Here is a 27,754-nt window from a genome sequence, read left to right on the forward strand (position 1 = left end):
CTCAATGTCTATTCATCTGTGAATTTTGCCATTTTGTCATTATCACACAGTGATACAAACATCTTCATCTCACTGACTTAATGTACGAACCTTCTCTGACGTACTCTCTCAATGAAATCACTGAAAATGTTTATTTAAAAAAACAGTGCTGCTTATTTTACTGTATTTTATACATGCTGGATTAATGGATCTATGCAGTGTGGCAGCCAGTGGTGGGAGAAGTACTCAGAAATAAAAGTACTAGAGTGTAAAAACATTTCATTACAAGCAAAAGTCCTGCATTTAAAATCTTTTTTATGACTTTTTACAATATACACATCATATGATACATTAACTGACTCTAACTCCCCCACTCCCACCCAGAAACAAGAGGGGTCTGCCTGTATAAACTGTAGAGTGGCTTGCTTACAAAGCTATTGCCAACAATACAATTCTGAAAAAATAAATACAATAATTACATTTTAAAGAAAAAGAAATACATAAATAAAATAAAATAAAAAGACAAGCGTATCACTCATATAGTAATCAAAAACATGCATTTAAAATATTAAGTAAAAGTAATATTATCAAAATGTAAAAAGCAAGAGTTCTCATTATGAGTGTAATATTATCATATAGGCCCAGATTATGTTATTGGATTATTATTATTATTTCATTCACATGTAAGCAGCTTTTTGATGCTGCACAGTAGCTGGTTGCGATGGAGTTCATTTTAACTGATTTATACAGTGTATGTTTGGGTAGTTTCACATGTTTTGAATAGTAACTGAAATAAAAAAACAATATTTCCCTCTAAAATGTAGTGTTCTATAAAATAAATATGAAATATCATGAAATAGAAATAATTTTACTTTAGTAGGCTACCTCAATATTAAATGTACACAGTGGTACAAACTGCACAATGTAGTTAACATCATCTCACTGACTTAATGTAAGAACATTCTCTGACATACTCTCTCAATAAAATCACTAGATTGAATTAATTAAAGTACTACACGTACAATGTAAAAAGCAAAAGTCCGGCATTTAAAATCTTTTATTTTAATGTAACTTTTTATTTTTTTTTATTTTACAATATACATACATTGCCAAGAAAACAATACAATTCTTAAAAAATAGATAAAATTATTATTTTCTTAAGAAAAGAAATACATAAATAAAATGAAATAATCATAAATAATAAAATCAAAAGTCAAGCTTATCTCTCACAAAAGTAATCAAAAACATGCATTTAAAAATCTTAAGTTAAAGTAAAATTGTATAATCAAAATGTAAAAAGAAAGAGTTCTCATTATTTGTGTAATAACATATAGATTATATTATTGGATTATTATACTATTGCCTTCATATGTAAGCAGATGTTTTTGATGATGTAGCTGGTTGCAATGAAGCTAATTTTAACTAATTTATACAGTAGGTTGGGTCGATTCAGATGTTTTGAATCGTAACTATAAGATAAAAGAACAATATTTCCCTCTAAAATGTAGTGTAGGCCTACTAAAAATATATTAAAAAAAAACATAAAATGGAAATACTTTTACTTTAGTACCTCAAAATTGTACTTAACTACAGTGCTTGAGTAAATGTGCATAGTTATTTTTCACCACTGGTGACAGCAGCACTTGTCTAAAACTAGAGGATTTATATTTATTTTTTTATTTTTTTACTTTTTTATTTTTTACATTTTTTATTAGCAAGAGGATTTATTTGTAACATTGAAGTTATAGCCTTCAGCTGATTCTGTCAATAACTTCAAGACTGTTGAATCAGTATTTGAGGTTGTTTCTGGACTGCACATAATATTGATATTTATACAGATCAAATGTAAGCAACATACAGCTGAGACCAAAGTGTTTCACAGGTGACATCTAGTGATATTTCCCTTTTTAGAGCAGAGCTCATGTATTTCCACAGTATGGCCAGCAGGAGGCACTGTAATACAATGGATTACACAGACCTGCAGGTTGCTGGCCTGGTGGTGATACCAACATTCATGGGTGATACCACAGAGTGATACTGCATCTTGTTAACTGAGAGGTAGAGGTAAGTTGAGTAAACTACTGAAGCTATCAAGCTCCCAACAACTGGAGATATTAGATCGAGGTGCAACTGAAACGTCAACATCAGGTAAAAATGTGCATTGAATTCAAAGATGAGAAACATAAAATATGATGCATTGCTAACTGGAAACTCCCCAACAGCTGACAATGGCGAGTTAAAGTTATACAAAGTAGTTAGTTAACCCCCTGAGACCCACAATAGACCCGTTTTTGTCTTTTTAGGGGGGTACAGGAGGTCTTTAGGGGGAGATAGCATGTCAGCAGTAGATGTCACATACAGAAGTGGTGAAGTGGAACCTGGAGATTCATTTGAGATGCATCTCAGCACTGTGTGTCAAGTTGTTCTAGTCCTAAATCAGAAATAAACATTAATTAATTAAAGGTCCAATATTGTAAAAAGTGAGATTTTCACGTCTCTCAATTAAAAAGCAGGTTTAAGTGCTATATAAATACTGTGAAAGTATCAAAACGCTCTATTCACGGAGAAATACACACAGCCCGTATTCAGAAACTGTGTTTGAAACAAGCTGTTAGGATTTCTGTCCATTTGTGATGTCACAAATCTACAATATTTAGACCATTTCACAGTTTTAAACGTAAACATTCTAAATGTGTCCCAGTTTATTTCCTGTTGCAGTGTATGTGAATAACATCAGCTGACAGGAAGTAAACGTGGCCCCAAGCTGATTCCTAGCAACGCAATTCCGTTGGTGAATACAGGTATATTCAGACAGACAGTATGAGAAAAATAATGTGTTGTTTGAACATTAAAGCATGTAAACATGTTCTAGTGGAAACCCAAAATACAAGTATGAACCTGAAAATGAGCATGATATGTCCCCTTTAATAAAATAAATTGTAAAAGTGTATAAGGGCTTAGAACATTACTATTGAAGTATATGATGGCCATTCCCTTGCTCCAGTATGTCTCATACGTTGGGTTAATACCATTTCTTACACAGATTTGGTGCTAACTTAAATTTAGCCATTTTTACCATTCAAGAATTGATAAAAAAATATTAATAATCGCTCCATAATATCACATTAAGACACCAAAACCTCGAGGAACACCATAGATAAAAGCCATGCTGTGATTTGGTTTCAAATACTTTTGACATTTGGAGATTTCTGGAAGAATTGCATTTTTTGAAGATTAGTTTAGCGAGCACTTCTGTTCTAGAAACTGCTCAGAAACCCCCTTATTGTCAATCTACCTAGGAAAGCCATCTATCCTCTGAATGCTCTAGGTCTGTAGTTTGATGTTGTAAAGTTTCATGATGCTGTGATTATCCTAGAGGTCACCACAGGTCATTTTATACAGTGAGGTCAAATTTCATTAAATGCGAAAATAACACATTTATACTGTATGCAAAGAACTGCATGGTTTTTGCCCCAAACTGTATGTGATTATCATAAAATGTGCATGTCTGTAAAGGGGAGACTCGTGGGTACCCTTAGAAGCCATTTTCATCCACATATCTTGAGGTCAGAGGTCAAAGGACCCCTTTGAAAATGACCATGCCAGTTTTTCCTCGCCAACATTTAGCCCAACTTTGGAGCGTTATTTATCCCTAGGTAGCTTCACTCTACTTTTCGGTTTAAAAGTACATTTTAGTACTTATGCTGGCCTTTATTTGAATTATCTTCATCGTGGTATCGCTACTGTTATGTAGCCTGTAAATAAACATTTTAACTAAATTAATTTGAGTAGCAAAACATAAAACATTGCGAGACAAACAGGGGTTTTTAGGTCAGCTGTGTAATTGACAACCTCAATCGTTCATGGTTGTTTTCAGTGCGAAGGCCTTGTATGTGCATCACTCAGTAGATTTGTCCCCAAGTGCATGTTCTTGGCTTGCTGTCCATCAGACCAGCTGTGCTGCAGGCTGGATCTGGTCCAGTGTGCATGTGTAGAGTAACCAAGCAGGGTTTTGGGGCTGTTTGAGTTGTGTGAGAAGGAGGGCGACAGGCCACCTGCCATAGGGGCTTGCCCTGTTCAGATCCCCAGTCCTGCCTTTCAACTGGGAGCCAAGTTGGGGTTCTTTCATGTGGGCCTGATCTCCTTAAGACATCAGCAAATATTGAACAAGACTCAGTCCAGACTCAAACACATCTGTTGTCATATAGTCTCCACTGTTAGGCACAGACAAGGAGGGAGAGAGTGAACACCAGTGGGTCTGTTGCATTAGCTTCGATGTGTGGACAGAAAGCTATAGTTTATACTTTGCAAACACAAATGCTCACTTTTGACGAGCTTAGGCTAAACCATGTTCCACTGTAAACAAATATGGGGCTGTGTGAGAGAAATGGAGTTTGGTATGACAAGGCAGCCACCGACTGCCAGATCCGTGCTGAAGATCAGACATGAGATAAGACGAACAGATAGCCAACATTTCATATGCCTCAGTCATGTTGTAGAATCCATCAGCAGTATTTTGGGACCGTTTTGGACGGACAAGAAGGACAGTTGTATTGCAGAATTAGGACAGATTATGGAATTATGTATTTTTCCTCAAATACTTGGAGCTATAAGAGAACGCATAGTGGAGGAAGTGCAATGCATGCAAGTCTTAAAACAGACAAATAGCCTCACAAATGCAAATAAGTATTCAAATCAACAACAAACAAACAGGCAATGAACAGGCTGTTAAACTTGCTGTACTGTGAGCTGGACTGTTTCATCATAGCGTCGGTGCTTCGGTGTGCATTTAAGCTCTGTGTTCTAATGTAACCCACTATTTGTTGTCACATATTTCTTTTCTTATCCCACATAACTGAAGTCATACTGTAGCTCCATCCATTACAAAAACTTGGATATGACTCAACACTTGACACATTCTCATAGTCGTTGAAACTCACCTTGTGGAACTGGTATGGCTAGTTTCAACCAGTTTTGCCTCTCCACCAATCACCTGCCTTTAAAGTTGTCTTGAAGCAGGAAAGGGCACGAACTACATAATGTGTTGCTCGAAACTCTTCCTCTTTGTCATCATAGTTAGAATGGTTGAGCCGCCTCTCTGGAAATTTACTAGGGCTCTCGGTGGACAATGATTCGGTGCTCTTTGGAGCTGTTCGGCTGAGGTTAACTGGACAGGTATAGCATCATGTTTTCGTTGTCTGAATTATACTGGAATAATCTATGAGGTAATGCCATGTAGAATAATTTAGGTGAAGTAGTTTATTCAGAAATTTGTATTAGGCTTAGCGCTAATGGTAAGATTATTCTATGATTATGTAGCCTGCCACCTACATTTGGTTTAGCTGATTTAATGTAGTTATAGGTGGGCGTTTGCTTGTGTTTTATTAAGGCAGGTTAAATAGATTCAGATGGCAGATAAACAATAGAGATGTCTTTACTATTGTCTGTGTATGGTGAAAAATCCTCCAAAGCGCTTAATCTGCCACTGTACTTGACCTACTGTACAGTAATAGATTGCCTTTATAAAATTGTATTCGAGTCAAAGTGTCAACTGGAATGCAGGACACAATAGGAAATATGTTTTTGAAAATGTGTTTATGACGTTAATCACTGGCCACCTCTAGTACATTTTACATTTGGCTCATGTAGTTTATATCAGGACACTAGGCCTGTATGCAAGGAACACAATTGATCTTGATCTCACAGTTTTTTTTTTTTTTTAAAGTTATCACTCAACATGGAGGCGAAGAAAAAGAACTTCTTGGAGAACTTACGTCTGAAGACGAAGTTGCTCAACCTGAAGAAGCCAGGGAAGAAGGCCCTTGCCAAGAAGGGAAGGAACCTGGGCCATCGGCGCAGTATTTCTGTGCCAGACTTAAGGTTGTTGCCAGGTGAAGCGGATTCTACAGACAGCGTGGACCACTTGTCATCCACTCCCAATGATGCCATCTACTTTGGCCACTCTCCTGGTCAGAGTGATTCTGATTCTATTACAAGTGGCTCTATCGCTAATGGTTCACTTTACACAGACAAACTGAACGAGTCAGCCCCAGAAAGTAGACTCAAAGGTCTCAAGGATCGCACAGATGTTGCTCTCAATAGAATGAGTGCACCAGTGGGACTTTATGAGGAAATTGAGGATATGATGAATTCACGCTCCCAGAACAGGGTGACTCGAGAAGGCTTGTATGCACAAGTAGATAAAAAACCGAGGGGGAATATACCTAAATTCACTTTCGACCCTATTCCTGCACCAAGATCTGTTTTTACCAGCGCACTTCCACCAAGACCAGACCTTGGAGAGAGAGTGAGTCTCTCTGGTGGAGAAGCCTCAGGAGACCGAGTGTCTTCAGGTGCTGTTGCTGCAGTATTGCTCAGAGCAAGCTCACTGGGAGACCAAATGAACACTTACGCACTAAAGAAGAACCCATCATTTGAGTATAAAAAGGCAGCATCTGAAAAAGGAACTCCGCCAAGAACCAGAGCAACTACTCCTGCAGATTCGATGTCTCTGATATTAGATACCCTGAGTACTCCTTTGGAGAGTGCAGATGGCACCTCTCTGGACTCTGGCGGTGGAAGTCCTACTGAGGAGCGAGTCAACATGCCCTGGACGACAGACTTGGAGGAACACGACCGAGAAGTCTCCCCCTATTTGATCAGAGACTTCACCATAGAAGAGGCTCTGCTAGAAGAAGCCCAGGATGAGGAGGCCCTGGAAGAAACAGAGGAGGTTGGTTTTATACAAGCGTATTTAACTACATGTATAATGCATGTCAAAGTAGTGGTATCCTTTCACGGTGATAAATCAAACAGATGGAAATCCAAACTAGTCCAGTCCTGTGCATATACAGTAATTTAAAACCTCTAGTGTTGTAGAAACCTAAATGAAAGTGTTAATCTCAAAGGAATTAAATAAAAGTATGCAAGCTCTAGTGCTCTAGTCAGTAACATGTAATGTATTCTCACATCGGTCACATTTGCATGCTTTTATTTCACTTTCTAATAGTGTGGTTTGGTTTTGTACCCACTTCAGCTGTTATTCTAAGAGTCCTCAGCCTCTAGTATGGTGAATGGCATGAAATCGACATTCCTTTTCTAAACCTGAGTTTAGGCTTGTGGGTTTATTACACTGTATCCCTGTAGCACTGACATATAAACATAGTCCTCTGGTGCTACATATCAAAAACATCCCTCCCATGTTTGGTGTTAAATGTAAAGTGAGTGACCACTTGGGATTTGACTTTATACAGCACCTTGGGTATTGCTGAAACTAATAGACTAGTGTGTCTTCTTTTGTCTAGATGCCTCTTAGATACCAGTCGAAAACCTGTGTTACTAGTTAGAGACACAATGTGCTGTCGAGAGCTCTGTAAAAAGTACACAGAGACTGATAATATCTCACTTTTAACTGCTGTTGGCACTATTTACAAACTGTAGTCACATTACTTGTGTCCCTAAAAGCTATTATCTATTGTCATGACAAATATTTAAAGTATGTTCTGAAATGGATAAACAAAGAGCGTACACATAAACCATTTTTTTTTTTAATTAAAGTGGTACACACACCTAGACATCTCAGCTTGACTGTATATATTAAAGCTGCAGTATGTAACTTTGAGCAAATATTATAAAAAGTTATTTTTATGAAACACTCACTATTTCCTGACAGTAGAGTATGAGCCAGATAATCTGTGAAAAAAATAATGTTCCTCTGTTTCCTCCTAGTGCTCCTAATGGCATTCGCAAGATTTCCCCGCACCTGAACAAAAACAACCAATCAGAGGCGAGGAGACTCTAAAGCAGCTGTCGATCACTGCTCGCGAAACTCATGAACTCCGATCAAACTGTCAAACTAGGCAGTGCTGATCAAATATGAATCAATATTCTGTTACTGTAATGAGTATTTTAGTGTACTCTTTAGCTGTAAAATGAGAAAGTTTGCTCCGGCTGGTGGGCGGTGCTTGGTTTTGGCTCGACTGTTTTCAACATGGTGGCCGGGTCACCAACTTCCTCATTTTACAGCCAAACAATACACTAAAATATGTTTTTTGAACACATTTGAGTTCATTTGATTTCATTTGATTCATATTTGATCAGCGCTGCTGAGTTTGACAGTTTGGTTGATCCTCAGAAATTCCGCGAGCAGTGATTAACAGCTGCTGTAGAGACTCCTCGGCTCTGATTGCACTGTAAAAAAAAAAAAAAGCTAGCAGAACTCAAAATTGTAAAGTAACAAACTTCAGCAGAGTTTTAAGTTGGGCAATTAAACATAACATTTTAAGTTTTGCTTTTGAGTTTGCTCAACTTTCAATTCTCATTTCCGTTAACTCAACTCAAGTTGCAGTAATTTATAATTTCATATTGTAACAACTTTGAATCCTTATTTCCGTCAACTCAACTCAAGTTGCAGTAACTTATAATTGTTTTCCTTTGGACACATTGAAATCTTGCAATTGCCATTAGGAGGACACAAAGGAACATAGTTTTTCTTTTAAGATTATCTCTCTCATTCACTACTTTCAGGATATAGTGACCGTATTATGAAAATAACTTTTTATCATATTTACCTAACTGCTGCTTGAAGTGTTTATATATAACCTTTATTTAACTAGGAAGTTACATTGAAATTAAAACCTCTTTTACAAGTAAGACCTAGCCAAGAAAGGGTCAAATAGCAGCATCCAACACATAACAAGAATCACAGCAGCAACAATAGGTACGACTAAATACATTGCATCATACCGTGCATTAACAAGGCAGCATGTTGGTCATATGTCTGATATTTGATTGAAGCAACTGCAACTAGCAGTGACCACTTCCTTTATTCTATATTTAAAATCATTTAAAGAGATAAGGGTCTCAAGTTTAAGCTTGGCCTGCAGATCAAGGACCATAGTGGAACGGGCTTGTTTTCTCCGCTTCTGTACTGATAGAAGGTACCTCTACTAAACTGAAGCCATTTATGTGATCTAAGATATAACTGTTTTGGAGAAATACAAACTTCCGGCTTCAGTAAGTAGGAAACTTCACGCCATTATGATGCTTCATAAAATGTCATTGCAACCTTTTTCCATGTAGATGTCCAGTGAACCGCTTGATTTCTTTGACGATAATATGCAAGATCCTCTGGAAAACTCTGTGAGTAGTCACTCAACTGCCTATTGAAGTAAGCCAAGTATATGGTATGAGGAAGCATATAAATGTGAATGTTTCCTCAAAGCAGGGTATGATACCAGGGCCTGACTTCCAAATACCTGACCCGTGCCAGAGATACCTCCTGAACATCAACCTGAAGCAGGGAAGGAACCTGGTCATCAGAGACAAGCGCTCCGGTAGGTCAACACAAGTCCTGGCCTTTCACAAACCTGTAAGACTAAGACGCCGTCTCGCTTAGATCTTGAGCTGATAATTACTAAATCTTGATAAGCTAACATCAAAATGTTCTTTTAAATGTGGAATCCATTTGGGTGGAACAGTACAGATCAAAAGATACCATATCAGATTTCTTGTACTTCTTAGAAGAATGCAGTTCCTTGTGTGTTGGTGTGTGGCTACAGTTAAAGGGTGAGCCCTAGATGAAACGCTGCAGGTTAATCTGGCTAATCTTGCCGTGATTATGAGCCAATTAGACAGTGGGAAGTTGTGACTGGAAAATGTGTTGTTAAGTATAAAGAAGAAGGACGGTTAACGTATGTGTTTACCTGTGGAGGATGACGTTGCTTGTCGAGTTGTGCGCAAAGAAAATAAGACACTAGATAAGTATGCAGTCAGACCAGTATGACAAAAAGGTCAGACAATCGTGTTACGTCAAGAGAACACATGATCTGTACATGATACCACTGGTTTTGCAACTGATTTAAACAGCTGAGATTTTGAATGGTATTTCAGGTGTAATGGTTGTTGATTCTTCTGTCAAATTGTCATAATTATTCCTTAAAAAGCCAGAGTTATCATGTCACAAATCACAAATGATCATGTATTTACAATATTACAGGTCACAACAGTTTTTCTTTTAAATGATTTTGAGTCTTAAGGTTTGATGTTGGAAATGAATATGGTTTTATATAGGAGCGTTAAAGTTGTATTTTATTCATGTATTCACCCTAAAGTAGAGCATTATTTGTCATATTCAGGTGTAGAATCAAGCATGAACCAGATTTTAACACATTTGGATGAGCAGATTTTCATAACTGGATGATCTTTTGAGAATTAATTACAATGATATTGATCTGTGAGAGAGAAAGACAGTGAGACAAGAGACTTGTGAAATACAAATTTCCACTCATCTTGAGGCCTCCCTGAGGCTCTGTAGAGTTTGCTTTGGGAAAGCAGCAACCTCAGGTGGCCAGAAGAGGAACTACAACATGAGAAAATTCATGTGTGGTCTTACAGTAATACTGTAAATGTGGCTATTTACTGACAATTTGTTTTGGCAATTTTTGGGACTTACATAATCAGTTTCACTCAAAGTAAAAAAAAAAGAAGTTAAAACTGGTTATTTTAGATTGATAAATGTATTTCATACTAGAAAATCATGATATGTCTGTACAGCTACATCAATCTTATATAATTGAAAAATGTTGACCCTTTGGCTATTCTGTAGTTTTAACCAAAATTATACGTTGCTGTAGCCCCTGCAGCTTTTGGGAAATCACCTTACAGCGAAACAGTGAAAGGACTTCCTTCTTGGCACGATGCTTAACCGTTTTTTTCCCTGCTTGGTGGCAGAAGACCCTCCAAGCCCAGTGCCCTACTCCCTGCTAGTTGAGACCTTACTTTCCCTGACAAGATGGCACCACGATGATGCAATCCCCACACGCCCCCTGTCTCTCCACTGTTTGCCCAACAATCAACACCGTGCCAAAGGCTCACCAATGGCATACATTGTCATTACATATTCTGAAAGGACCCACGCCACCAGCCCCCACTCCTTGGTTTTTTGTTCTCCCCTTTTTTCCCATTAATTTCCATCGTCACCGTTCTCAGTCATGCCAGAGCTTTTCTCCTTGCTAGCTGCCACATTCTCCTCCTGTCAAGTTGCCTGGAGGTTTCCCTGTCACAGGCTGGCAGGGTGGAGCTGCTGTGGGTCCTGCCTGCCTTTGCGAGATGTTCATTTGGAGTGGGGAGCTGACAGGCCTGACAGCCCATCCCCACAGGGCCTTTGTCATGTGATTCAAGCCTCCCTGCAGGCTCTCTCAAGCACCCCTTTATTCCCCTATACAAATGAAGGCATGGGACTGGCTTTCATTTTTTGGCCAATCTGCATGCAATTGCAGAAACAAAGAAGTCCCATACCCCCACCCCGCTCGCAGACAGACTTTCTTAACAGGCTTGGGAGATTAACACTGGTTGCTTCTAGATTTTTGGTTTCTGGTTGCCTCATGCTGGCGAGTGTTTCTACTCTTTCACAATTAAACAGTTACATCCCTCTGTTTTAGCCATGTGTGGGGTGCAGCTCCTCCTCACATATTTCAGTCTCTCACACAACCAGCATGGGGGAAGGGTGTGTATGTGTGTGTGTGTGTGTGGTCATGTGTGTATTTTTATACACAGTGTACATTATTAAAGTGTTCCACACGATGTAAACATAGTTTGCATTTAATGATTCACTTTCCCCATATATTGCTATGTAAATCAGTGTTTATACACTGTGGTTAAGGTGATTACCACTTGTGTCAACACAACATTATCTTGCTGATTTGCTCTTTTTTTTTGTATTTAATTTTAGGCACCAGTGATCCTTATGTGAAGTTCAAACTTGAAGGAAAGCAGTTCTATAAAAGCAAAGTGGTTTATAAAAGCCTGAACCCACGTTGGAACGAGTCCTTCTCCCATCCTCTTCGAGACAGAGAGCACCCCGTGGAAGTTCGGGTAGGCGTTGTTTGTTTGAATAGAAGTGCAGCAGAGCAGTCTTGTACTGAATGAAACACCGTTTTCTGTTTATGATCTTGATGATGTTTGTAATGTTTTTGCAGGTCTACGATAAAAATCGGACCGCTGACGAGTTCATGGGTTCCAACATTATTACCCTGAATAATCTTGAATTGTACAAGTGAGGAATATATTTTAATATTTTAAGGAATAGACTATCGTAAGGATATCCATAAGTGGTCATCAGTTTTAATCTTCATTTCCTCTCTGTCTCCACACAGAACCTATGAAATGGAGTTGCGTCTCGATGATCCAAAAAGTAAAGAAGATGACATGGGAGTTATTATTGTTGACGTCTGCTTAATGTTTAGAGATGCCACCATCAAAAGAAGCCCTGTAAGAGTATGTCTGAAATAAGAAGTTATATAAATGATGATCTTCCCTGAATTTTTTGTACTGATTCATGTATTTTTTTCCCCACAGAAATGGCCACCAAAGAAGAATAAGGTATGGATTTGTATATCATTACATTTATTTTTTAACTTAATAATTTCCAAATTGTATCAAGAATGCCATCCTGAGATCATTTACAAGGCAGTGCTCCCGGTTACGCTGATCTAAAGCACTAGGGGGCAGTAGCTCACTGTACTATGGTGCAACAAAGAATGAGGTGTACGCTCAGGACTCAGGCTTTTGTGTGTAACCTTGGTTTCAGCACAGCCTATTTCTTTTGTGGTTTTTATAGTGAACCTTTTTTGCAATGCATATTATTCTCAGTGGTATCATTTGCTGTGAAAAAAATACGGTCCAATATTACATTCTGATCAAAACCCAAATAATAATATTGACTGAATACGTTGTTATGAAAGAGCCCTTAGATGAATATTATAGAGCAGTATTTGGTTTTGTAGTAAACAAAGTTCCATCTCCTCTCAAGTGGTTTTCAATATATTGCAGCTGTAATTAGATTCAGAGTGAAATAGGACGGTAGCTGTTTGGGACTCACACTGCAGCGAGTGGGTTTATATTCACACCTATGTAGTCACTACATCTGCCACTGTTCAGTCTCTTGATGGTCCAGTAGACAATCTCAATTTGAAATTAGATGACAAAGGAATGAAGCCATTTTCATACGCATTGTAGGTTATCCACTACAGATGGTTAAAGATACTCAAAGGGAGACAGAAATGTGTGATGGGACTCTTCACAATGTTCTGCTGCCTAAATCACAGTGCTAAATTAACAATGTAACAATGCCATTTTTTTCCCATTTCATTTTTGACAAACGTACAATATCTTATTGCATTTAACACCTATCCTGGAAGTGCTGAATACCCAGCTCTTACAGCTCCACTCCCCCTCTCTCAGAACATCGTTTTCTCCCTCTGTGTTACCACCACAGAGACAGGGAATGGCAAGTGCCTGAGTAAAACTCTGCTGTGTGATAGTGTTTCAAACAGGAGGGGGGCGTATGGGAGAAGCGGGAGGGGGGCTCTGCTGTTCGAGGCATGTTGCCAGTGTGGGATGCCTAAGATCGGCAATGCTGATAATTCCCAGGCATAGCGGGCAATAACCCAGATGTTAGGATGTAATATCACAGCTGTGGATGGACAGTGCTGAGGTACCAGCCAAATGGACCTGGGTCTGAGCTCATCGTGCTTGTCCCCATGCTGTCCCACCATATGGAAGCAATCGCACAGCCCTTTTAGGACCAGGAATAGATTCTCTTTAGGGGCCACTTACAGTTAAGTGGAATTGTTTTATTGGCCGCTGAGATAGAAATGTGTCCAAGATAAACACTTGGGATGACTTGGCTGAGGCCTGTTTTATATCGCTCCTCCACTCCCTCTGTTCCTCCTCTTTTGAAGGGGCTGATATTTATAGGGCCGTGCCTGTGGTATTCCATGTTAATTCAGGTCCCTGAGATGTGCTTTGATCCCCTCCGGATTGGGTGGCAATGTGGGTTGTGACCCCGTAGTGAAGAGGAGGGGCCGGAGTGGCAGGGGAGTTGTAGTGGGGCTGTTTGAAGCAGCGTCGCCGGGGCAGTCGAAGGAGCTGGGCAATCAAAGAGGCTAGAGCAGATTACGGTCCTGCTCTTTAATTACAGTCAGCCCTACACAACCCCTCTGCTGTTTGTTTTTACAGCCCTGGCCTATCACCGCATGGCCTCACGGGAACTCTAACATGGAAACATATCAAGGCCTCTCTCTCTCACTCCCTCTGTGACACACGGCAGGAGAAGTGGATTATTTGCTGGGCTTGTCCTTGATTTCCAAAGAGGCCTCGAATGCACAACATCTCTGCTAGTTTCACAGATTCACTCTAGTAGAAACTATTTGTTATTTTGCTGGTTAAATAAATATTGGATGAATTTGCCAACATGCAGTAAACTGGCCATACATACTGCATGCATGCATAATTTGCTGATGAGAGAGAGCTGTGCGGTTTGCATCATTACTCACTGCTGCCTGCTGTCTCTTGTGCAGTATGCCAAGTGTCCTGCCTCCCCACACTCAGTCTGGGAGCCAGTGATGAGTGGGACTGTCACAGCCAGGGACATCTGGCTGCTCGCTGACGTCCCTCTCTTCCTCGCTCTCCAGGAGCCTCCATGGTGTGGCTTACCTGTCAGTTGAGATGTGGTAATGTGCTCCAACAGAGATGCGCTGTATAGTGTGGACCTTTGTCCTACTTTCATGCACTCTGTGAACATGATGAGGTGCCAGGCTGAGGCAGGAGCAGGTAAACAGAGGGGGAGAACGTCCACACACACATTTTTGAAAAAAAACTGTCTGTGTGTATCTTTGCCCTGCAGCAGAACCTGGCCGCACCAACCCCGCGGCCAGCTGAGACGCAGAGGAATCAGCTGAGGAACCAGATGTGGACTGGGGTGCTTGGTATCGCCTTGGTGGAGGGTCAGGACCTGCCGCAGCAGGGCCATGGGGACATCTACGTCCGCTTTCGCCTCGCTGATCAGAAGTACAAGAGCAAGGTTGGACTTGTTTTTTAAAAGTCTTTCTCTTTTCCAACTTCTCCTACACTCCCTTTAGTCATGCTCCTCTGTCTTTTTAATGTCGGCTCTTTATACTTCAAGTCTTTCTTCCCAGCCCCTATCTCTTACTTCCCCACTTCTCCCTCTCAGCAGGTGCCTGTCAGTGACTCACCTCCACCTTGGCTCACTGGGCCATGGCAGAGGCAGCTCATTAGACTGGGCAAGGCTGCCACTCACTTCTCCCTCTGCCTCGGGTGCTGGGCTTCATTGCCTTCATTTGCATACCCAGCATGCCCTGTTCATCTACCTGTACTTGTTGGCCTCCCCCCTGATGATTCTGTGGTGCACTTGTCTTGTGTTGTCGTGTCATTTCTTTGTAAACCTCTCTGCTTTCCTCTCTGCTTGTTTGTTTGTTGGACAAAGCTGATTCTAATTGGAAGCTGTCAGTGTTTACAATCCCAGAGTGGCTACTGAGGTGTACACATACAAGCACACACAAATAGAGAGAGACACACACACACACACACACACACACAGAGCACACCTCTCTTTCTCATCTCCTGCCTCGCTCTGGTTGGACTGAATGAAGACTTAATCTACCTGTCATGCAGGAGCTGCTCACTCTGATAATGCATTAAAGCTGACATTGCGTCAAAGCGTGTGTTTCCACGTTACTGTATGTGCTGAATCTGTGTCTCAACTGCCCTCAGAACCTCTGCATTCAGGCCAATCCCCAGTGGAGAGAGCAGTTTGACTTCAATCAGTTTGAAGATAACCAGGAACCCTTGCAGGTGGAGGTGTACTCCAAGAGAGGGAGGAAGGGTGAGGAATCATGGGGGATGTAAGTATTTCCTGGTGGGTAGTGTTAATTTTGCTCACATTGGCTCGTCCACAGAACTTGTTGGCCTTATATGTTTCAACTGAGCTATTTTCCTTTTGTGTGTCAGGTTTGAGATTGACGTATCGAGACTTTCACTGAATGAGAAGCAGCACTACACTCATGTGTTGAACCCAGGAAAGGGCAGACTGGTGGTTCTGGTCACCCTGAGACCCTGCTGGGGAGTCTCCATCTCTGACATCGAAACTGCTGCCTTGGAGAAGCCTGACGAGAGAGACGCAGTACTGGAGAAATTTGTACGTTTTTTTTTGTTTTAGTTATTTTCATGTAAAAAGAGAGTCCCCAAATATTTAGTATAACATCCTACTGCCATTTAGAGTTTAGTAATGTCGGCTGATTCATTAAGAAATACAAATATGTCATTATGGATTTAATGAAGCGCTGGTGGGAACATTTTCAATAACATTAATATAATTCTTTTACACGCCAGGTGTTAAGAATGCAATTTTATGTGGTACATTTATGAACCATGCTCATAAAAGGTGTTTTGAATAACATGTTTTGAATAATTTTCTTTCTTTTTCCAGAGCTTAAAGAACTCACACAAGTGTGTGGGGGAGGTCGGCTTCCTTCAGGTCAAAGTTGTAAAGGCAAATGATCTTCCTGCCACAGACCTCAATGGTAATCCGTCACAACAATTCACTTCTGTTTTTCTGTCCTCGTGGTCATTGCTTTTTTTTTTTTTTTTTACATTAAATAATAACACTTCTTTGTCATTTGCAGGAAAAAGCAACCCTTTTTGTGTTGTTGAGCTCGGTAACAGCAAACTTCAAACTCACACAATCTACAAGACCCTCAATCCGGAGTGGAACAAAGCCTTTACATTGTAAGTAAGACATCTGGTGAAAAAAAAAACAGGACATCTGTCTTATTCTGTGTTGTATATTTGAATGTGAATGATTCTTATGTTACAGCCCAATAAAGGACATTCATGATGTGATAGAGTTGACTCTCCTCGATGAAAATGGAGACAAAGCCCCAAACTTTTTGGGGAAAGAGGCCATTCCTTTACTGACTGTGAGTTTGTTTATGATCAGACATTACTGCTGTGACAGGATTTAGTTTGTCTTAGATATTAATATCTGATATACAACGTACACATTTTCTTTTTATTCTAAAAGGTCCAGAATGGGCAACAGATATGTCTGTTCTTGAAGAAAGAAAACTTGGGAAGTGCATCAAAGGGAACCATCACACTGGTGCTGGAGGTGATCTATAACAAAGTAAGGATCAAACTAAATATGTTCAAGCTTGTTAGAAAGGTGATAATGTTCCATATCATATAGCGTGAAGACAAAAAGTAGTTAAACTGCAGTGTTTTATTTTGTTCTTTCTTTGTCCCCAGGTCAGAGCCGGTATCCGAACCTTCCAGCCGAAGGAGTCCAAATTAATGGAGGAAAACCTAAAGTTCTCCAAAAAGGTTATCTCTATTGATGTTTTTAGCAGATGGAACAAAAAGGCTTGCCAGTATGTTCCCGTCACATCCCGATAATAAAGTAGCCACAACAAAGCCACACACGGCCGCAGTTTGGATCGGACACAGTCAAACTAATTTGTTTAATTGGCTTTAAACATCTAGCTTCACACGAAGCAAATAAGGGATAGTAAAGCTGATTGAACTTCATTGCAAAGTCATAAACATTATGTCCAGTATCAAATGATACTAACCGGTGTTTTGTTCCAATCATTTCCCATTAGGTCCTTGCCCGGAATATATATCGGGTTCGAAAAATCAGCACAGCAGTTCTGTACACGTTACAGTACATTAAAAGCTGTTTTCAATGGGAGAGCACGCAACGGAGTCTAATAGCCTTTCTGGTAAGTCATTGCCTCACGTTAATGAACTCTCTTTAAGCCTAGGGGCGAACAAGTTTTGTCCCATTTCGCTGCAGCCCAGTTTTAACTCTTTCATTTTATGTGAATTAGATGTTGGTGGAGAATCTTTGGTTTAGTCGTTTTCTCCCTCGCTAGTCTTTTTCCCATGAAAAACAATGTCTGCCTTCTGTTTTTATCCCATGCGTATGTGATGGATGTGCTTTATCCTTTAAATCAAACCCCACTTGGCTTTCCTTCAGTTCTGATGACATTAGAGTGTATTTGAAGGGGTGGGGTTTGGGCGTTTGTACATCTGACTTCTTAGCAAAGCCTCCTAGCCCGGGGGACGGTGTAAGGAGGATCACAGTCTCAGCTTCCTTGGGTGGAGGAGTGACAGTCTGCCTCCGAGATTTGAACCTTGTTTAAATGTCTCTGTTTAGCTGTTTTTAATGAGGGTATGTGATCTAAGGTCCTAAGCTTAAATAATCTTAAATCACCCTGTGAATCCCCCTCAGTACAGCACATGTAATGTCATGATTAAGAGTGTACACTTGCCATGAAAGCCCTGCCAGCGCCGTGTCAGGGTGAGGAAGCGGTCACAGACAGGGTGTGTGAAGAACTCTCCTTTCAGCGCCTTTCTTCTGTCTGCTCTGTCTCAGAATGACATGCAATTCATACCTGGTGTATTCTGTAAGCCCTTCTCACTGATCCTGAGGTGCAAATCCCCCCAGGCAATGGCCGGGCTCAATGTATCACAGCCTTTTTAAAACAGCAAGGCACACAGACAGGCAGGCGGACACACAGACAGGAAGACGGAGAACAATGCAGGCGATTGTATAAGGATAGAGTGGGAGGCAGGCTACTATCTGGGAAAAAGAAAGTTGGAGCGCAGAAAGAGGGAGACAGTTGGGTGAGAGTGCGGTCCACGAAGGCAGATAGCGAGAGACTCCGAGGCAGGGATATGGGCAGGAGAGCAGGAGGATAGGCAGGCTGACAGGTGACAGGTCAGCGGGATGGGGCCATCTTCTTCCACCTATAATTAGATCCTCCGCAGGCGATGGGAGTGTGTGGTGGCACACTCTAATCTTTCATTTCCACTTCTACTCCACCTGCTGTTTAGGAGTGCAGCACACAAATAGAGATCTTAGAACGAAGGAAAAAAGACTCACTATTTTCATCAGCGTCATCATTGCTACTGTAGTATATGTGCTTCCCAATCTTATTTTAGTCAGCTGTGTGTGTCATCTGCGCTCATCTGCGCCAGTGCGGATGGTTATTCTTGTGACATTGACTGTAGCTGCTTTGTCCTTTTTCATTCGCTCTGTTTTTCAGACACTAACACCAGCACCAGATATTTGTTAAAGCAGACAGTAGTCAGCGTACGCCTTTGTCTGCCACGAGGTGCGCTTCAAATAGTCAAAGTGTCGAAGGTGCACGGCGAGAGTTGCCCAAACAGAGAGAATCCGCCGCTGCGTATTCATCACCCACTCATCAGCAGACTGAGAGTTCAACGAGTGAAAAGTTCTTTCTTTTGAATGAGTTATTATATTGTCAACAAGTAACACGCAGAGTGAAACATGCAAAACACATGTAAAAAATTGCATGCAATTGATAGTAACCGGAAAAACTCTGAACTTCAGTCAGTGAGGGCAACAACAAGGTCTTCACTGACTGTCATTACAGGCCTAGAGCCATGCCGCTATCCACACAAGTGCCCCTGCCCACTCCAAGGGTTGCCACTGTACAGCCACTCCTCCTCCTCCTCCAAGTCATCATTTGCAATTAAGTTAGTGTTTGGAGCTGTCCAAAGCAGCATGCCACCATGTGCCTTAATGAAAGCAGCTCCCACTCCTATCTTTATATCTTTAGGCAGTGGTAATAAGGTAACTGATTCAGACATTGACAGATGGCCTCTGCTTGCCTCTCAGATGTGCATAATTATACCACTAGTGTCTGCTCTTTTCCACCGTGGCAGGCAGCGCAGGGCTTCTCAGGGTATGCCGGTCGGAAACGCTGCAGTGGTGGGTCTGGCTTTAATATACATTACAATACATTATTTATCAAGCAGGCAGACCGGTCCTACCCTTTTACACCATATACATCCTGTAATGCATTACCGCTGCTGTGGTTTCTACTGGGACTGCGGGATGCTCTCGTAGTGCTTTACCAGGAATACTTAGCCATTATATCACTCAGTCCCACAGGCCAGTTTTCTGACCTCCACACAGCATGCAGTCTACATTTGTATCCTGTTTATGTAGATTCATGTATGCATTATGAAGCGGTTGTTGGTGGTATTCAAATTCCGCACGAGGGATCACCGCTCTGGTTCACGTTAACTAAGTGAATGGGAATGCGAAGATTTTTTATTTTTTTTTGTTGAGAAGTCTTCTTTGTTCATATCAAGATAACTTTTTCTCTCATGAGTGGCAGTCTGAAAGCTGCACATCCAGGGAACATGTCAATTTAGCATTTACAGATTGATGTTTTATTTGGTTTTTGTGCTGCAACTGAGTGTTATTGTGTGTGAGGAATGGAAATACTTGCAGTATTGTCACTGTTTGCGAGTGCAGGAGGTTACTTGTTTTGATTGTGCAATCTCATCAGCAGAAGTCCATTCCGTTTGAAGTCGCCTTCGATTTTCCACCAATGTGAAGCAGTTTTAAAATAGAAACTCTCTAATTAGGTAATGTAACAAAAAGAGAAAAAAAATCTTTCTCACGCATTTAAACAAAGTTCTGGCAAATCCTCATAAACATTTTCATCAGTGAACGGAAATACAAACAAGAAATTTAGATTTTTTTCCCCCCTCTTCTTGTTTATGCTACAGTAATGAGCCTAGGATCTGCGCTTTTCAAGAGTTTGACAACAGCATGTTCCTTTCTCTGAGAGAGAGGAAATGTGACAGCTAAAATCTTCATAAAATAACGGCCTTTAGATGTGCTTTTCACTAAGACTGAGCGAGATGAATGTGCTATACATCAGCAGTGACTGCAGAGGGGTCACCCAGAGTTCTTTGCTGCACACAAGAATAGGACCTGTAGATGGAGCTACAGCACTGCTGGAAACGTGAACGGAGGCGCTGAGGAGATCAGTTACTTTTCCCAACAGGAGCCGTTCGTGGGAACAACTTGGAGTGAAATCCTCCATTCTGTGCATTACACCAAGAGACACAAGTTTCTTCCACAAAAAAAAAAAAAAGAAAAAAGCTAAATGAGCATGTATTAGCCAGCCAAATTAATCTGTTTCAGAAGTTTAAAGTTGAGAACAATTTTGATTTAGATGAAATGGATGAAAAAAGAAAAGGGATCATTTACACTTGAAAGCTGATTTTGAGCTTTGCTGTCATTAGACCGCTTTAAGTATTTAAGTAGAATTAATATTTTAACATATGAGGTACCTCATCTGTCAGGAGTTGGACTAGAAAGAAACCTGTATACCTTATGTGAGTATTTGAACCGTTTTCTTTTTGTCACTGCCAGGTAGCAACCGCTTTAGACACCATTTGACAGCCTGTGAAATGCTGATTGCCTCACATCACACACTGTAAAGATGGCATTTGATGAATGTTTGATGCGATGCAGCTGTAAACACACTTGGCAGCTGCATCGGGCACTTTTTTTTTGGGGAGGCTGATAGAATCATCGTCTCCCCAGATGAGGGCAGGACAGGGTCAGATCTGGCTCCAGAGGTCTCGGGAGACCACCTGTGTAGTGGAGCCGCAGCAGTCGGGGCCATTAACCAGAACACCAGCCCGGCCGGGATCAAAGCCATAATCAGAGTTGTCATAATTGTTCTTGTTAACACTGTCCCTGAAAATGAGATGCTTTGTGAGTCTTGGATCTGCCTATTTGGTGGTTTACTGCATTGCAGTGTGGCCGAGCCTTTGTGAGAACAGCGAGACTGTGTGCACGCCTGTGAATTGTCTCCTTGTTTCGTCTCTGCATCTGTTTTCTCTCTGTTTGAAAAAGTTGGAGGCCTTAAAGGAGTGGGCTTCTTCGGTCTCATGGGGGTTACACTCTCCATCTCCCTGGCTGTGGGAGTTCTCACAGACTGCGTAGTGGGAATGTGTCTAGTAGGAGAGAAAAAAAGGATGACAGTGATGGCGATGTGTGTATTCATGGTTCGGAGTCTGAGATCTATTAATTATTAAATGATAGGCTATGACTACTTGCAAACTGTTCAGCAGTGCCTCCTGATTTAACAGTGTTATTATTTAGCTGCCCTGAGTGGCTATGTGTCAGTTGACAGCTCTGGAGGGTGGCTGAATGTGTAACCTTGAAACATGTCCCCTTATTAGTGGGATTAATAAGCTTTCTCTGTTAATATTCACTTCATTAGAGCTGTGAAATTGTTTCTATTTTTTACACGTTTTTAGGACATGGATTTCAGTTTTGAGAACACACAATTTAAACTCCCCAAATTCATCCTTATTATTTAGCATTATTAAACAGTAACTTTTAAGTAGAAACAAGAAAAGTGTCCTAAGATGTATTAATAGCTAACTGCACTGAATAAAACCAGTAAAGGTTTTATCTGTGTGTTTTCATGTTTAACCCCATTGTGTGTGCCATATCATAATTACTGCCTTTAACATACTCGCCACCTTCCTAGTCACAGAGGACACCTCTCCCCAGGCAGCTGAGGCGGCGACCTGTCCGCCCCTGTGTGCGGCTGTTCCGGGGCCGGTCTTGGCCCCGGCGCGTTAACGTGCGTGTGAGCGGAGCTGACAGGGAGAGAGAGTCCATGCCACTCCCTCCCCACCTCCTCGGGGGAAAAGGCTCGCATGGCAGATCTGTCACCCAGGAGGTCGCTCAGTGTTAACGCTCCCGACACGGATTAAACACTAGTGGCCAGTGCCGGAGTGCAGGGTCAGTGTAGCCACCACTGACAGGCACCACAGGGCCCCCGCTGACTGCCCCGCTCCAGCCTCGCACCGCCGCTACTCTGGCCCTGGCATGTGTCAGACAGGCGGGGAGACAACGGCCAGAGCTGGCCCTGTGAGCAAATGCTAATGCGTTGACTCGCACGGCTGCTCTTCCTCAGTGCTTTGATAAAGAGCTGCTATCACTATTGCACTGTGCGGTGCATGCGTCCTTACAAGCTGTGGCATTTGTTTCATCATTCGCTTACCTTTTGTTTACAAATTAGAAAAAATAGTGAACGCTGAATTAACTGAAATTAGACTATATGACACAATTTTTATGATTTATATTTTAGTTTTGAATTTAAGAGAAAGAAATAGAATTGTTTATGCTTATATTTAGCGATGGCTTTATTACTAAAATGTGTACTTTTGTTGCTCTTTTTTTATTAAGCTATCATTAAGCAAAATAATAGTAATAATTGTAAACAAAGTGGAAAACTAAATACTTAACTTGAGTAACTTAAATAGAATAAATATCAATGTTACTATCTACTGTAGCATATTTGATTTAAAAATTGAATTGTGAATTGCATCACACTCCACGACTGATTTCGTCCCGCTGAAGAGGGACATGAGATTCCCCATTTTATTGCTCTCACTGGTATATAGCCTCTCTCTTTCTCCCCCTCTTCCTCTCTCTCTCTCTTTCCCTCTCTCTCTCCCCAGTCGATAAGACTTGAGCTGAGCGTATGTGAAATATTTATTCAGCGTTAGCTCAGAGCACCATGGCTGCCCACACACTCCACAGTACCTGCCCCGAAGAGAAATCTTATCTGTGCTTCCTCTGCCTCCGACACCCCCTGAAAGCCTGTCCCCACACTGGCCCGAGCTCAACACAAATTACATGTCTCATTGCTCTGCGTTTACAGCTACTTTAAAGCCTGCCGATGCTGTCCCCAACATAAGCCCTCAGCCAGACTCTGTTTCAGCCGGCCTGAAAAAAGAAAAGACCTGCGTGAGCTGAGCTGCTACTTGTGCCTTTGATTCATTATTAATCTCCTTTTTTTTGTATTTTAATTGAGGAAGTAATGCAGATTAATTTTCACTGCCCTTATTTCACCCAGAAAAAGACCATCTCTATGAAGTGTAGTCAAGGTTTTTTAGAGGTTCCTATTTGTTTTTTAAAATAATAATCATTTTAATTAATTTTCTTTATTTCTATATACCGCATTTGCACGTAGCCGCATGCACGGATCCCGGCCTTTTTCTGTCCGTTACACAAACACCGCATACACACACGGAGACAACCATACATACACAAAACCCTGCAGCCTGTTAGTCAGTCTTGTTAAACTCTTTCAGTATATGTTCACGTAATCTGGCATCCGTCCACAGCCCCCATGACTGACCCTCATAATGCTGGCTGGCGCTCTCCTCGCTTTGTTTAGCTTTCCAAGTGGAGTGAAACTGAAGAGAGAAGTGAAGATACAGCCAAGATGAAATCTTTCGGATGGTACATAGTCTTAAAAATAAGGGTATTTTTGAAATGCACCACGTTAAACAAATTTTTAGTTAGCGGCAACAGTAGTGATATTTTACGGCCCCGTGTGCTGTGACATTACACTAATTTGGCTCATCAACAATATTATGTGTGCTATACTGATGTGACGCCTATATTTATAGGCCGTTATCTGCTGTAGTGTATAAAAGGAGAGCATTTGGCAGCCTTGCAGTCTGGTAGTACGTCTGCCAGTCAGTAGTTTGGGTTGGTAGACTGGGCGACCCCCTCCCCTGTTAATCAATTTACAGGATGGTAGAAACTCTTATAGAGGGTGTCTTTGTCCCTTTGTTCCTGCTACGATCCCTTCTCCCTCTCCTGGGAGAGTGTGGGTGGTGGGAGCTGCCATGCTTGCTCAGCTTTAAGTTATTTTATTCACACTTTTAATCGCTGAGTGCTTTATTATTAGGTACTGGATTCTGCTGGCCAGGGGATCTGCATGAGAAGGCGCAGAATGCATTTAGTGGAATCATATTAATGGCACTATAAAACAAATCTGTCAGGCTGTTCTTAACCCTGCTGGCAGAATGGCTCTGCCCAGGGTTGCCCCCTTCTCCAAGCGCTTACAGGTGGCTAAGGAGAGTGCATCTCCATCATCTACTCCACCGTGTGCTAATAGTTTTATTAATTCATTCTTTTTTTTCTCCCCAGGCACCCTGCGCATAATCATACAGACATTTTTCAGCTAAATGGTGTTTGTCAAGGGAGTTTTCCTACATTAGAGACACTCCTCCCAGACATACATACTAACACTTGTTCAATTACAAGTCGTTCGTTATCCAATTCTGCTGTGTGTGAACCTAAATGCTCAGGTATATCATTAATTATTACCCCCCTTGCTTTTGTTTTGTTGCTTTATGGCCTTTTTGGTTAAATAAATGACTGTTTTACCGCTCGCGCAACATATTAGCATTGTCGTGTTTAAAGAGTTCAAGGTTTTACTTGTCATGCGTAATTTGTTTACGGGATGAAAAAAAAATAAAAAATACGCAGTCAGGCCCTTAAAACTGAAACGGAGCCTCTTTGATGGCAATTAAAATGTGGATTATTTTTTATAGAAATTTTTCACTTGCGCCTGAAAGGTTGCACTTTGTCCAACATGTCCTTTAATCACTCAGCTGCTCGCTAATAAAACATAAACCACTTAGCGAGGAATTAGTTCTGTCTCCGTTTCACAGAAACTCTGGAGAATGCGGGGAGACGAGGGGAAGGTTTAGTCCTGCCTCTGCTCATTACTGCGGGATGTCTGACGGCAAAGTCTCAGTCTGTGCACCTGAGTGAAGGAATCTGAGAGCTTTTCCCAGATGTTTCTCTCCATCGTTTTTATTAGTGTTAAAAAAGCATGTAAATCCTGAACACATGGGCTGACATACCATGAGGGAGGAATTGAGAAGATATTTCTGACAGTTTTGGTTTATACCCTCATTTAAGCACTCAGTTTAGACACAAGGCATTGTATTTCTGTAGGCTTTTATCTTGTCCACTGAGCCAGAACGCGGCGAGCAGAAATTTGCATTAGTGGGCGATTATGAATACCTGTGACAGATTCTCTCTGCCGGCTCCCTGGGCGGAAATGAATTGGCTCCCTCTGTTGACTCGCACAGGAAGACAGAGACCAAGCAATTAGACTTTAGTGGTTAATGTAGCAGCTTTTGCAGGGAGGGCAAGGAGGTTCAACATTCCTGCTGGGCTCATGTCAGTTTCCAGGCACATTTCCCCCCCTTTTCTTTTTCCTTTTTTTACGAGAATACTGGGAATATGACAAGCTACCTGTCCACCAGCCAGCTGAATTCCTCTGGGGGTGAGGGGAGCGTCGCTTTAGAGTCGCCTCATGGGAACTGAGGTGACAACACATGACGTAGGTTATTCATAACAGAGATGAGATGTACTGCAGCTACCTCGGCACATCATGCATATTCATTGTTTACCTTTTTTTTTTTTTTTTTTATCCCCCACCAGCTCTAGTTTGTTGCTGCATACGTAATTCAAAAGAGCCCTAGTAAAAAATATAAATAACATATCGTTCATTTCCTTACACCTTGGTCATCCCGCTGTGTTTCTGCATGACGCTTTGGCTCACCCTCTATCTCCCCAGGTTTTATTGAGTGATAATAAGCAGTACAGTGGTGAAGCCCAGGGCAGTTTGGGCCACAGAGTTGTCTGCATTACTCACGGTTCACGTTTCCCTGGTGGCCGTTTGAACCTAGGCCTGGTGTGGCAGTAGGTAGACTGGCCCCCAGAGCAACATACACGGACTCTGTATGGTTGCTATGACAGGAGCAGTCTGCTGTTTACAGGCCTGCTATTGAGGCCTGAAGGCCCCGGTGGTTCACATCCTGTCTCGGGCTTAACTCGAACATATTGTTCATAGTCTAAGCAGCCTCCAGCTCTTCGAGCCTAGACTGCACTGTGCTACCATCGGGTGGGTTCAGTTATACTCAACATTTTGAAATAAACTTTGTAAAAAGAAAACTTAGGACGAATGTAACTGTTAGAAAGGATGCATTAATTATAGAAAATGTTGTATATAAAGCACGAGGACACACTTACATTGGGAAGAATATGTCTGCGGTAAATAAAAGTGGACCATATGTTGGAAGTATTGGCACAATAATCACACTATAATAGATTTTAACTCGACTTGCTGTGTGGGGACATTTTTTTATTTCATCCCTGTCAACCGGCTGGTGTGATCCTCCTCACACATTCCTGATAATTTCAGTTGGAGACAGACTCATTAGGCTGTCACTAAATGGGTTTAAATGCAGCCGTCCAATTAGTGCTCTGCTGTGAAATGCAGTGGGTGTTGTGCAGCGTGCTTAGCACCACTCCTTTACAGAATTATGAGGGATTACTCATTCAGTGTGATCCATCTTATTTCTACCAGGGGTCTTGGCTTTTCTCAGTATCACCGCCACGGAGGGGGTAAATGTTGCAAATGCTTCTCCAGTTGCCATATGCGCCTCGTCAGAGAGCCTCGCTACCTCCGAATCTAAGAGGATTTGATGTGCTAGTTAAAAGACAGCATACCATGCCTAACCATGTCATACTTTCTGTTCCGCAGTAAGGCACTCTGCCAGCACACTGTTATTGGTGTATATAAATAGGATTTCAAGATATTAAAAGTTGTCCCTGAATGTCTGTTACTTTCAAACCACTAAGAGTAAAATCTGTTGCCATCGGCTGTAAATCTCAGAGGCTTTACAGTCTGTAGTGCTTTTCATGAGATTTAGGACGTGGTTAAATCCATTATATATTTTGTTTTGGGAACAGGCTTGCTGAGATTTGAAAGCTATAGCATGATGGGCTTTGCGTCATACTGTCATGTCCTGTCTTCTCAGATCTTCCTTGTGACGGTGTGGCACTGGGAGCTCTTCATGCTGCCCCTCTTCCTGCTGCTGCTCATTGGCTGGTTCTACTTCCAGCTCTCTGCGGGGAAGGCCAGCTCCAACCAGGACCTAGTGAGTGACGAGGACTTAGAACTCTTCAGTATTCATCTGTACACATCTGTAGATGCACGCTGTTAAAGTGCAAATTCAATCTATATGTTAACCCGACTCTGGTCTAACCCCGATGGAATGAAATCCCTTTGGCACACATTGGGCAAATTTGCAGTTTTACAGTAATGTCAATTAACAACTCTTAACACTTTGTGTGTACACTGTATAATACAGGAGCTGGTCTATAAAATGCACCTCACAGTACAGCCAGTTATAGCAGCATTCCACGGTGTTTTATAGCTGGTTAAACTAGTTTCTACACTTTCTCCAGAGG

The 27,754-nt window shown here is 41.4% G+C and overlaps 1 protein-coding gene and 1 long non-coding RNA gene across 4 annotated transcripts in view; one reads left to right on the forward strand and one right to left on the reverse strand.

The window, feature by feature from the left end:
* Nucleotides 1–5,002: 5,002 nt before the first annotated feature.
* The window catches only part of mctp2a (multiple C2 domains, transmembrane 2a), a 32,926-nt gene continuing 10,174 nt past the window's right edge, over nucleotides 5,003–27,754 (forward strand). The window contains exons 1-18 of one of the 3 annotated variants that reach the window (XM_037768041.1): nucleotides 5,003–5,154; nucleotides 5,705–6,712; nucleotides 9,061–9,120; nucleotides 9,203–9,314; nucleotides 11,711–11,853; nucleotides 11,958–12,034; nucleotides 12,135–12,255; nucleotides 12,337–12,360; nucleotides 14,666–14,842; nucleotides 15,553–15,683; nucleotides 15,790–15,976; nucleotides 16,268–16,361; nucleotides 16,464–16,566; nucleotides 16,655–16,757; nucleotides 16,862–16,963; nucleotides 17,086–17,160; nucleotides 17,439–17,558; nucleotides 27,322–27,441. In XM_037768041.1, coding sequence (XP_037623969.1) covers nucleotides 5,717–6,712; nucleotides 9,061–9,120; nucleotides 9,203–9,314; nucleotides 11,711–11,853; nucleotides 11,958–12,034; nucleotides 12,135–12,255; nucleotides 12,337–12,360; nucleotides 14,666–14,842; nucleotides 15,553–15,683; nucleotides 15,790–15,976; nucleotides 16,268–16,361; nucleotides 16,464–16,566; nucleotides 16,655–16,757; nucleotides 16,862–16,963; nucleotides 17,086–17,160; nucleotides 17,439–17,558; nucleotides 27,322–27,441 — 2,745 coding nt within the window. In that variant the 5' untranslated portion in view covers nucleotides 5,003–5,154; nucleotides 5,705–5,716. The remainder of the gene's footprint in view (nucleotides 5,155–5,704; nucleotides 6,713–9,060; nucleotides 9,121–9,202; nucleotides 9,315–11,710; nucleotides 11,854–11,957; nucleotides 12,035–12,134; nucleotides 12,256–12,336; nucleotides 12,361–14,665; nucleotides 14,843–15,552; nucleotides 15,684–15,789; nucleotides 15,977–16,267; nucleotides 16,362–16,463; nucleotides 16,567–16,654; nucleotides 16,758–16,861; nucleotides 16,964–17,085; nucleotides 17,161–17,438; nucleotides 17,559–27,321; nucleotides 27,442–27,754) is intronic. The other 2 variants (XM_037768044.1, XM_037768042.1) reach the window with 2 other exon arrangements.
* On the reverse strand, nucleotides 6,968–8,315 carry LOC119487293. The gene is made up of 3 exons (XR_005206682.1): nucleotides 8,171–8,315; nucleotides 7,545–7,548; nucleotides 6,968–6,981 (listed from the first exon to the last, which is right to left on the reverse strand). It is a non-coding gene; the product is annotated as an uncharacterized LOC119487293 (long non-coding RNA).

The sequence above is a fragment of the Sebastes umbrosus genome, chromosome 4, assembly GCF_015220745.1.
Source record: "Sebastes umbrosus isolate fSebUmb1 chromosome 4, fSebUmb1.pri, whole genome shotgun sequence".
NCBI lineage: Eukaryota > Metazoa > Chordata > Actinopteri > Perciformes > Sebastidae > Sebastes > Sebastes umbrosus.